Below are 12,645 nucleotides of genomic sequence, written 5' to 3'. Positions count from 1 at the left end.
TGTGGTTTGCATTTCACTGTTCATCCTGCAAATGGAAAACCTCCAAGTTAAATCATTGCATTTGTACTCTGCTAAGGGCCTTAAAAGCAGAACTTTCCCATCTCGCAGGAAAATCTGAACTTGTAAGATAAACAGAACCTTACAATGTAGTCTGAAGCCCCTTGCCAATATATCTTCTTGTTGGAAATGTCATATAGGATGATTTGTACTAAATGTGCAGCACATCCATTTAGTAGAGACAGCGCTACGTGTAGACGCAGGGGGTAGAATCTGTGAAACATCTGTTATACATCTGGCACCATTTTGAAAAATGTCAGCAATGCTTCCGTTATAGGTAGAGCAGAATACAGTAAGTGTGAGCAAGCTGCATCCCGACAAGGTTTCCCATAGGAGAAGCACAACAAGCCAAATAAAGTATAAACAATGGTGCAGAAACGGTAATTTTAGGCACATGAGAGCAGTCACATTCTGTGGGATAGAGAAAGTGTACTAAGCAAAATGTATCATGGTTCCACATTGATTGGTAGGCATGGTAAAAGGTCGGTGTACCTAAAGGACAGGGTTTATTGTAATTCACCTTTTCACTTCTTCCAACATCAGCTTCCTTTGTAACTGTTGGCAGTCACATGACATCTTAGAGCTGCAAAGCAGGTTGTTGCTATAAAACCTCTCTCTGCCATACACAGTTCTGCACATGGAACAGATGGGTACAAAATGCCCAGCATTTGTCAATGACTACAAGTCCTGCTCTGATCAATGCCTGAATGGTGGAGTATCTTCACTCAGGGTCACCACCCCAACATAGACTAGTACTGGCCTAGAGGAGAAATGCCCCTCAGCCAAGGTCTCCCATGTAACCCATAGCAGTCTGAGAATTCTGAGAATTCTTTCAAAACATGGGTAATCTCATGGCCTTCAGTGGTTAGCATTGTCATCGGGTCAACCCAATGATGGCCAGAGCAGATGTGCAGCTCATATAGCTGGTGGAGAACAATGATATCAGTCAATATTGCAGAACATAAACACTCTCATTACTAAAGGAATGGCCTCACTTACGTTCGCAGTGCTTCCCGTCTTCTTTCAGCTGATAGTTGCTCCGGCAGCGGCACTGGTAATGAGCCACGGTGATCTGTACGCAGTCGTGTTCACAGCCGCCATTTCCGATGGAGCAGGAGTACAACGCTAGGCAGCAAAATCAAAAGGTTATTATAAGATTATCTGACTGCGGCCTTGTGTTATCAGATAACAAAATGTTACAGAAAATTGTTTGCATGCTTCAAACTTTGCAACACTTGCACTTGAAATCTGCTTTCAATGATAAGATTCCAAATAACCCAAATCCGACTTCTTGGTTTTTTTCACCTCAATTTTTGCTTGTGCAAGCAAAGTTAATCATGGTCTTCTGTTTTAGGTTACCTCTCATATATGACAAGGTCATACACAACAAACTCTATAGGTTGAACTCGATGGACTTGTGTCTCTCTTCAACCTGACTAACTATGTAACTATGTAACAAATTCCCAAGATTAGAAAAAATCCAATATGAGGACAGCAAAAACAAAATTGCTTTAAAAATAGAATATAACTGATGGAATGACCAAAAGGCAATTGTTTTTAAGCAATGTTTTCAGTACATTGCAAGTATGGGGGAATGTATGGGGAATCTCCACTGCCACCTATAGTCAGAGGCATATCTGCCACAAGGCAGACAAGGCATTTCCCTTGGGCAGCACTTTCTAGGGCAGCGGCAAAAAACACCACCCCCAAACCAGTGAGGCAGAGCCTCACCTGCCATTACCAGTATTGGCACTGATGCGGGAACGGTGCAGATACTGGGCATTTTCACGAGTACTGAGAGCCCGCACAGCTCCCCTGAGAGCCCACACAGCCCTGGTGAGAGCATACCTAGGCGACTCCTGAGCGCACGGCAATCCGTTGAGGTGACGCCTAGGTGATCACTGGCCCTTAGTATTTTAGTTTTTTAAACTGTTGTTTTTATATGTTTCTCTTATCTATATACACTTTTTTTGTTTTACAAATAAATATTGAATACTTTACAAAGGATAGCCAGAGCACTATGGCTTACCTAGAGAGGCTGCTTGCTTTGCAGTTCCCTTTGTCTGATTGAAACCTCTTATTAAGCCCCCAGATAAGAGAAACGCCTCTGCCCATGTTTCATTGAGATCTCTAAACAGAATGTTTTACTTAGCAAGTGAAGGTAACGGAATCCTTCACACATTAAACAAGAGAACAGAGCGCTGCTGGCTGGATAGAAGCAAGGGTTAAGTGCTCGTTTTTGGTCTAGGTGCAAAAATAACATGTACTTTTTTTCTACGATTGCCGCGCAGATGTGACCCCATTAAAATCAATTTCTGCCGTCTCTCCCCACGCAGAGCTCGAAACAAGTGAACGTAAAGGACTGGAGGGCGATGTGAAAGGGTTGGATAAAAGACAATGGCAGCACACGCCGCAGGAAAACATGACACAATCTAGACACACTTTCAAGTCTCCTCTGAACGGATCGCAGTGTAATCTTATCTCCTGTACAAATAGGCTTGACACAGACGTCTCTGCCAATGAGGTTTCAGCTAATATTGTTGTTACGATTGTGAATGTTAGTTTTACCGATTACCACAAATCTAAGGCATGCTTGAGAAGTGCTGGCAGCACAGCCATACCAGGCAGATTCTAATATCTAAAAATTAAGAACCCTATGTAACCCCACATCTGTCAACCAAGAAAGTGCCCATTGATAATAATGGAAGGGCATAGCACCGTTCAATGGTGCTCATAGACAATCTCCACTTTCACTGAAAACATGGATACAACATACCGTATATAATTGCAACACAAGCCACCAGCACTACACATATTTAAACCACCTAATTTCTCCTATACACCAAGTAAAAGAAAAGCCCTCCAAAGTCCTTATATACTCCCCCGTCATGTGACCCTCCGTGGCACCTCTTCTGCTGGTGAAGACCGGTAACCCAGCACTGAGGTTCAGGCCTTACGCCAACCAGTGTTGTGGTGAACCTTGTCAATACGTCATCAAGGCCATCAAGACCCTGCCGATGGACCCAATGGAAGTGCCCACTTCACTAGGCATGGGCACCCTAAGAAGGACCCCCCCCACTCTGCAGTGAGAATGAGAGTACTCGGGATGACTGGTGACCATGGATTCAGGGAAGTATTTGTGGCAGTAAACTTATTTTTTTGTTAAAGAAATATAGTTGGTTAGTGCGCATTTAGTTAGGGCCTTTCTATTTCTTTCTTCAGAAACTGTAACAGTGTCAAAATACCCAAAAAGTGATTGCAGCTGTTCATCTGAGAAGTTTCAGACGGGCTCCGTTGATCAAAGTTGACTTTTATTGAATAGAGGGGTGCTGAAAGGGCCACACACTGGTTGAAAACTGTAACAGTGTGCCGCTGTCAGAATACCCAAAAAGTGATTGCAGCTGTTCACCTGAGAAGTTTCAGACCGGCTCCGTTGTTCCGAAGTCAACTTTTATTGAATGGAGGGATGCTGAAAGGGCCACATATTGGTTGAATTTTGAGCAGTGCAAAGCCAGATTTACTTGGATTTACGTGGAGTCTTATACATTTTTATATATAGCGGTTCGGTTTGGATATTTCGTAATTTCGGGATTCAGATCCGAAATTCAATTCGGTTTGGATTTCGGATTCGGCCGTATATATGTATATATTAGCCGGGAAGCCAGCTCCATTCTCACTCAACACATGGTGACGAGAGAGCATGAAGCTGGCTTTTTGGCCAATCAGGAAGCCGGGCGCCGACAGCTCCCGGGTCTGGGAGCCAAATTAAAGCTGAGGCTTCCAGACCCGAATGGCATTCAGAAACTCTTGAATGCTATTCGGACTCCATTTGGGTCTTGGAGCATAAGTTTTAGCATTATGTATGTATAATAGGGATGCACCGATACCAGTTTTTCGTTATCAAATACGAGTACTGACATTTTTTTTTCTGTACTTGCTGATACTGAATACCGATACTGGAAGTCCCATTAAGGAAGACAGACAGCGTGTAATGACTCATCACCTGGCTTCTTGATTAGCTGGGAAGCCAGGCAGCATGTAATGACTCGCCACCCAGCTTCCCGATAGGCAGGGAAGCAGTCTCCATGCTTCTCATCATTAGGTGATGAGAAAGCATGGAGCCGGCTTTTTGGCCAATCAGGAAGCCGGGCGCAGTGTAATGACGCGGCACCCGGCTTCCTGATTAGCCGGGAAGCCAGCTCCATTCTCACTCAACACATGGTGACGAGAGAGCATGAAGCTGGCTTTTTGGCCAATCAGGAAGCCGGGCGCAGTGTAATGACGCGGCACCCGGCTTCCTGATTAGCCGGGAAGCCAGCTCCATTCTCACTCAACACATGGTGACGAGAGAGCATGAAGCTGGCTTTTTGGCCAATCAGGAAGCCGGGCGCAGTGTAATGACGCGGCACCCGGCTTCCTGATTAGCCGGGAAGCCAGCTCCATTCTCACTCAACACATGGTGACGAGAGAGCATGAAGCTGGCTTTTTGGCCAATCAGGAAGCCGGGCGCCGCCAGCTCCCGACCAACCAGAAAGCCGGGCATCGTCATTACACGCTGCCCGGCTTCCTGATTGGCTGGGAAGCCGGCTCCCTCTTCACTTGTGATTGTGTAATGACTTGCTGCCCAGCTTCCTGATACCAGAAGCTCAAGTATCGGGCTAGGTATTAGAGCATTTGGGCTAGTACGAGTACGCGCCCAAATACTCGGCACTGATAGGTGCATCCCTAATATATAAGTAGTATTCTATAATAAGAAGGAATATTCGTAGTGTGACCCATATATACATAAAACTAAACCTGAGGCTCCCAGACCCGAATGGCATTCTGGAGCTCCCGAATGCAATTCGAAAATTCGGATTCAGACCCATTTGGATGAATTAAACCGAAAAACACATCTGATTGGCCAAAAAACATGTTCGATTCAATGTAGTTTTTCAACGAAATCAGACGGGATTCGAAATGGGGAAACAGAAATTGAGATTTGGACACATTCGGATGCATTGGGATTTGGAAATTCGGATATGTCCAAATGTCCGAATTTTGAAAAATTTGTACAAATTTTGATTCAGAACGGAACGAATGGCACATGTCTAACTAGCAATATGTACAGTATAGAGATAATAAAACATTGCCTGTTGTATTGGGAAGGATTTTTAAAGGAAGAGATTAATAGCTTGCCGGTGACAACAAGAGAATACAAGTACACAAAGTCACAATCCTCAGCTCGCGACCGCGCTAAACCGCGAACTGATCGCTATCACGTCTGATAATTATACCATCATTAAACACGCAACATTCCAGTCTAGGACGGCTAATGGGAAGCAGGAGCTTATTCTGGGCAAAGCACGTTAGGAACTAAATATATTTCTCCTGGACAGGCGCCACATCCAGCTTGTTTACCCAATTTATATACCTCTATAGAGGGGCCAACAAAATCCGCCTGCAGGCAATTTATTGGAGTAAACTGGAGTTCTTTGTGATTGTTTATTTTACAGTAAAAAAAAAAAAAAAACTTCTTTGGAGAGACTCACTTGCTTCTCAAATTCTGCCGAGACAGCTCGGGTATTCTAGGGACACTTAGGTCATGCTTGGAGTTAAAGTGGAGCTAGCTTCAGATCTACTTTGTATGTTAAGTATATGCACGCTTAGCAATGTGTAAGAGTAACAATTCTAGATGTTTATTACCTCTCACAGAGATCACAAAACTCCCGACAATGTTTTTTCTGCATCTATCTCCAGAAGGATGGAGCCATATTTGTTTAGGCATTATCCACGGTCACCATCTACTTCCTGGACTGGAAGAGATGACCCAACCATGTAAATGCTGGTGTCTAACACAGATCAGTCCCTGCTGCAGCCTTTTACCTTGTGACCTGCTACAAGTTAATGTCATGGACAAATTGGTTTGTATCCAATGTAAGCAGGACTGTCATGATGATGCAGAAGCATATCGGAGGCACACATATCATAGAGGTGCACACTAGATGACACAGGGTTCATTGGGGCACTTGAAGGCACAGGGGTGCACCAGAATCACTAGAAGACACAAGATGCTCTGGGGTAAAATTGGAGGTGAACAGAAGGATCCCTCAGTGAGATATAGAATGCTCTGGAGAGCTCTGGAGCCATAGGGTGCACTTGGACAACCAGAGGCTGGAGGATGGCAAGGAAGAGAGAGGTGGCACAAGGGTCCAGGTAATGCTCGTAAAGCCAAGTCACACATCGCTATGGAATTTAAGGTGGCTTCAATTAGGAGAGCTGTCTCCTTTTTGGGCACGGTGGTAACAATCCGGGTGATACCTGGAAGTGCCAGCAGCTGCACGTCGGAGAGGATACCCTGCGCTGGATCCTAGGAAAGGTGAATGTTACAGTTACATTGTTACAGACTGATTTCTGGGGGATCGGTGACTATAAAAATTAGGGTTGCACAGATACCAAATACAGTACTCGGTACATGTATGAGTACATGTACCGATACTTTTGAGCTCCAAGACTACACTAGAGAAAAATTCAAAAATTAGGAGGCCGCTGTCATTTGTAAGGAGCACACGGAGCTCCCGGGATTTGTACATCTCTGTTTTAATGTACGATTTTGTTTTTATAAATATAAATAAAGGGATGCACAGATACCAGTTTTGCGAGTACTGGTACTTGCCGAGTACTTACAAGTACGAGTACTGATACATTTTTGTTTATTGTCATGTGACAGTTTTTCTAAAACAATACAGACTAATGATTTCAGGACAGTTGAGGTGCGCCAGAGCCAGGTCCCAGCTGCAACTCCTGCAACCCTGGTAGTTCTCATGAAAATGCCAAGTATCTGCACTGGTACTCGAAAAGTATCTGTGCATCCCTAATAAAAATGTCTCCTCCTGCCTGCAGCAGACTGATATCATCATAGCCAAGGCAAAGTCACTGGACTGGCTCTTTATGATAAAAGGTACAGCCAGGAAATTATGCAGAATTGTAAAATTGCAGAAATGGTCCACACATGGGGTGATGTTATCCCCAGGCATCTCCGCTATCTCAACTTTGGCTCCCCCACCACAGGTTTCATCCCTGTTCCCCTCCTTCAGCACTTTCCTAGCCATACTGCTTTCTGCCTGTCTACTACATCTCTCGGCTTACCAATGCCTGCCTGGCCCCTTCTACTGGAAATTACACTTCACAGCAACATACACGCAGCCTCTCACTTACTGTTTCTAGAAGTCTGACCTGACCTTCAGCTATTTCAGAAGCAGTAGGGAAATGAATACATGGACTTCCTGACTTTACCACAGCTGCAGTGTTTCCTCAAGAGTATTAACAGATGGGTGTTTTTCTTGTATTAAAATTAAACCATAACCAGCCTTAATTCCTTCGAACGGACATAAAGTCGTTCTCCATGACTATAAAGGGAAGCTCCAAGCATTCAATAAAAGTCAATACATGAATGATGTATTACATGATATAGGAATGAAAATGCTATCCAGGACATACCTGCAACTGTACAAACAGTACTTCGAATGTACCACAATCTGAATAATATATATCCTGCACTGGTGGGTGTGGGGCTGCAGAGGGCCTGCAATCACCTGCTGGGCGAAACCCAGCACTGCAGAGTGGTAAGTGTGCAGCTGCACACCTGGGCTCAATTAAGAGTTCTTAAATGGACTTTAGAACATTCAGCCAATGAAGGATCAAGGTTGTGCTACATGTCTGGCTACTCTGGATCTGTTTTGATTCCAATTTTCCAGTTACTGCTTTTGCCGGCTGCTTGTCCTGGCCTTCAGCCCGTGCCCTAGCCATGATTGCCTGTTGCCTGCTCTGATCCCTAGCCAGTATGACTCTGTTCCTGTTTTGCAATTCTGTACTTAGTTTGGTTCTGCCCTGGAAGGCTTTCTTTTAATGATCATTGGACATAATAGATACTTCAAAAAGTCTGCACATAAAAGAAGTGTGTACACGCATCGAACTTTAGAGCAAGTGAAATGCAGCTACCACAAAGCACAGTTTAGGTTCCTTCCAGGCAAAAATGATTTGCTAGCGAGATGAGATGACTAATATACAAGAATATACAAGAATAAAAGTGATTCAGATATAGAATAAAACATCTTGCATTACAATGCTGCCTTTCAGATCCTTCAAGAAAAAGAATGCTACACCACGCAAAGCCTCCAATGAACACGTACAAACCCACCAAGTCAGATCACAAACTTTACTTACAAAGCTGACTTTGGCTCTCAGCTGAATTACAATACCAGAAAGTGTCTCAAAGGCAGAGTTCCACTTAAATAGCTTATCCATCTAACACCAGGCATGGTAGTAAGCGGACAGAAAACAAGTGATTGGATGGACACAAGCTAATTCCAGCCTTGCCTTTCCCAGCTTTGTTGTAATGCCTTGTACTAATGTGATTTGTGGCTGTGTGAGTATCCAAGAATGGAACAAAGGGCCTACAAGTGTCAGGAACACTGCACACAGCAGATGGCGTCTGCGCATGCGCGCGAGCACGGCGTGACCCGCAGTGTCGGGCCGGGCCGTGCACTTTCGCGTAGACGTCCGTGCGCGTGCGTGCGCGCAGCACGGCGCGTGCGCGCAGCACGTCACGTGCGCGCATCTGCGACGTGTTGTGGCGCCAAACGGGCTATTTAAACTCAGCTCCTCCATGTCTCCAGTGCTGAGTACTCTTTCAGCTTGTGCCTAGTATCCTGTGTCTGTTCCTTGGTTTATTAGTTGTTGGTTTTGACTCCGGCTTGCTCCTGACTCCGCTGACCTTCTGGTATCCTGATCCTGGCTTGTCTAGACGATTCTCCTGCTCCCTGCCTGTTCCTGCATTGCCCGCTTGTTACCAAACCCGGCCTGTGACCCGACCACGAGATTGCCTTATGCCATACAACCTCTCTGCCCGCACGTTGCTGATCCGGTCTGCCTGACTTCGTTTACTCTCTGTCTGCCTCCCTGCTGTGCGTTTATATTATCCCTCACGGCAAGAGACCGTACGAGTTACCCTCTGGTACCGAAGTCCTCATCCAGGCACTCGTGCCCCGCTGTGCCCCAGACTACCTGTCTTCTCTACCAGGCTTTCTGGGACCAGAGTTGCAAGAGAGGGGCCGCCCTCGTCATCTCAAGCTCCATCAGGTACGTGACAACAAGCTGCAGCTGCTCGCTCAGTTAAGTCATTTGTTTGGGAGTCACTTGGCGTTCGACAGGGCAAAAAAACCCCCAGTACTAATGATCTCTCTTAAATTGTGTGGCCAGAACATTAAAACACATACGGGTCTGGCAAGAGAGAATTCCAGATCTAATAATAAGACTGTCTATGAAGGAGACTTCCACATCCTTCCAATGCATAGTCATGGTAACACACCAAGGTCATTTAACGGACTTGGAAACCTGAAGGTGGCCCCACACATATGGTGACCGGATGCCACAATCTCTCCAATTTCAGCTGTATCACTTGTCTACCTTATATCCAAACATGCTGAGGATGAAATCTTAAAAGTGAGTGGACAGGCTAAAGCGTGTAAAGGCAAAACTGTTTTTGGTTAGTATTTTGGATGGCGTTGGAAAGGGTTATGCCTTCTGTCTCTGAGCCCACTGGGGAGATTCGCTCTCCCTATTTGTCCTGTTGACCAAAGTTACTGGGTTGTCACCAGAGCAAGAGGGGAAGGAAAATCTTTCAATGGGGACAAATGTTCCGGTTCTGGGAATTCCCCTCAGTTTGAAGGGATTTTCTCTTCTTTTTTGTTGGGTCACCGGGGCATTAAGTAAAGGTGAAAGCTTTTGAGCTAGACACAAACAGTAATAAATAAAAGGTTTCAACTGTTTTCTACATCACCCCAAGCAAAGCACTTTAAGTTGCCCAAAGACATAGGATAGTGGTCTATGATGGAGGCACACTCCAACCACTTTCCCATCAACTCGAAAGCCTATGCTGCCATAAAACATGAGCGCTCATTCAAACCCATTCAGGAGTAATAGAAAGGCAAGGTCCCGTTGACTCAAGGTGGTCAACTGTGGTCAAATAGGGTAAATGTCTACTCTCATCTATGGCTAGTAGTAGTTAGTCACATTCAACTATCTGTAATATTGAAGATAATTTGTAGCTTATCCAAGCCTCTTCTACACCCCTGGTGCCCATCCTGCAGCCCTTTGGTACTTGCTGTGCAGCCATTTGCAGCCCTTGGCAGTCAGTTGTGGAAGTATTTATTTGTAAAAAGGCGATAATAACAGTGATCTAACTTTCTAATGTACATGTCCTCAATCTCCTGTCTTCACTGTTCCTCCACTCCTGTTGCATGTCTGCAGGCTCTGATCATCTCCTCTAGTATGTTGAAAGTCTCAGAGTATTCTGCGCATAATCTTCAACCATATGTTGAAGATTATGCACAGACCTTTGGAGCTTTTAGGGGCCATAGTTGAGACCCCCTACACCTTATAAAGTGAAAACCACTGCTCTGCAGAGTACAGACTCCAATCTCTAGCTACAGCCCCTCCCTACTCTCCTATGTGATTGGGTTACTATGGTTCATTGCATCAAGGATAACAGGATATGAGCCTAGTGACTGACAGGTGTCTCGTGCCAAAACCATAACATCTCTGGCAAAAATGTTACCCTATAATATTTTATTGATGGACTTTCCTGTTGCCTACATCCGCCCTTTCCCTTCTTTTTCTTCTACATTCATGCGGAGCCTGTAAGTACATATCACTACCAGCTGTGCTGACATCTTGGCCAATGGCTGCAAAAACCATCCCGGAGAACTATATTCATAATTTTCATGGTTTAATCATTGTTAGCAAATCTTGTAAACAACCCCGGAGACAATCACGCAAGAGAAAAGGGCTTCTTCATAAGCCACATTAAATTATTTTAATATTCCGCACAGTCTTTGTGTAGCCTGTGATAGATGCTTGCCGATCCCTCCAAGTCCCACGAACAGCGGGTGTAAATTTCAGTTGTGTACTCTCCCCCGTGATTGATCGGGTCCATAACGAAAGCGTAGCAAGTTTCGCTGCTCTTGTTTTTCTAATAGTCAAATAGATGTTTAGTAGGAGTGTTTTTATGGACAAAAAATATTTCTGTCTATATAACTTGGTTAAATATAGTATGTATTACAAGTAGAGGGTTTCAGATTTCGAAGGCACAACACTTGAAAAGATTAGGCTTCACATACATTGGCTGGAGTACTATTGATAAGTGAACTTAAAGAAAATAACACCAAGATACTTTAAAATGTCTAAGCAAATAAAGCAAGTTAGCAAATAAAATATTTTGCTTTCCTTTTCCTGTCCTCAGGGACCTGTCATCTGACCATCCAGTTCTAATGTCCTTCTCTTTACTGTAAGCTTTCAGCAGACACAACAGTAGAGGTTTTGGGCTCCGAGTTTATGAAGTTATACCAAAGAGTGCTTCCCAGGAGCTCTTTCCTCATTAGTGTGTGCCAAAAACTGGCTGACAGGAATCAGCTGTGATGCAAGGGATGCCTTTTTTTGTGGTTTCCTATAAATCCCTTTGCTCCTGTTTTGCATAAATGCTTCCCAGCAAATCTTGTAGCCATATTACAATGAAGAAGGTTACAAAATCTCCTTCTTTTTCGGCGTATGGACTTGAAGGCGGCACAGTGTTCACACTACAGTGTAGCCGAAGACTTTCCCCAGACTTGCAGATAAAATTATCTTCTGGTGCTGATAGATATACTGTAGGTGCTAAAACATGTTTCTATGTGATATTAGCTATCTAGCCAAGTTCCTGGGGTATAAAATACCTTTGTTTTTTATTGCGTGGCTCCCTCAGTAAATAAAGGAACTGGTTATAATCTACATGGCTTGGAGTTACACCAACCTATGAGTTATTGTATACCATCAGTGTACAATTTATGTTTATGCATGAAACATGTCAGAGGCCCGTGGAGCACAAAACACAGCCAATGCAACACAAGGCACACCCAAAGAGACACAAGACACAGCCAATGGAACACAAGACACAGCCATTGGTATACAAGACACAGCCAATGGTATAGAAGACACAGCCAATGGTATACAAGACACAGCCAATGGTATACAAGACACAGCCATTGGTATACAAGACACAGCCAATGGTATACAAGACACAGCCAATGGTATAAAAGACACAGCCAATGGTATAAAAGACACAGCCAATGGTATAAAAGACACAGCCAATGGTATAAAAGACACAGCCAATGGTATATAAGACAAAACCAATGAAATACAAGACACAGCCAATGGAATACAAGACACAGCCAATGGAACACAAGACACAGCCAATGAAACACAAGACACAGCCACTGGAAAACAAGACACAGCCAAAGGAACACAAGACACAGCCAAGGGGACACAAGTAAGTAAAATGAAAGCATTTTGGGGGGACATGTCTGTGTATTTCTTTATGGAATTTTGTATAATATCAACAAAGAGTAAAAGATTCCAAGGGAAAAACAGGTATTCTGAGAAAGATTTTCTTATCACAGAGTTCAAAACTGAACCCCAGCCAGACATGGAAAACACTAAATGTAATTATGTATTTATTAGAAAATCAAACCTATGTCTTTATAGAATTAGCATGAACCATGTGAGATCCTAATA

At 44.1% G+C, this 12,645-nt stretch overlaps 1 protein-coding gene across 1 annotated transcript in view; it reads right to left on the bottom strand.

The window, feature by feature from the left end:
• Positions 1-12,645, bottom strand: part of MEGF6 (multiple EGF like domains 6) — a 201,423-nt gene that overhangs the window by 51,652 nt on the left and 137,126 nt on the right. Inside the window, exon 7 of the mRNA XM_018576690.1 lies at positions 1,057-1,182. Within this exon, the coding sequence (XP_018432192.1) occupies positions 1,057-1,182 (126 nt within the window). The remainder of the gene's footprint in view (positions 1-1,056; positions 1,183-12,645) is intronic.

This window comes from Nanorana parkeri, unplaced genomic scaffold, assembly GCF_000935625.1.
Source record: "Nanorana parkeri isolate BGI_ZX_2015 unplaced genomic scaffold, ASM93562v1 scaffold5, whole genome shotgun sequence".
NCBI lineage: Eukaryota > Metazoa > Chordata > Amphibia > Anura > Dicroglossidae > Nanorana > Nanorana parkeri.
Note: the sequence above shows the minus strand (reverse complement) of the source record. Positions and strands in the feature narration are given on the sequence as shown.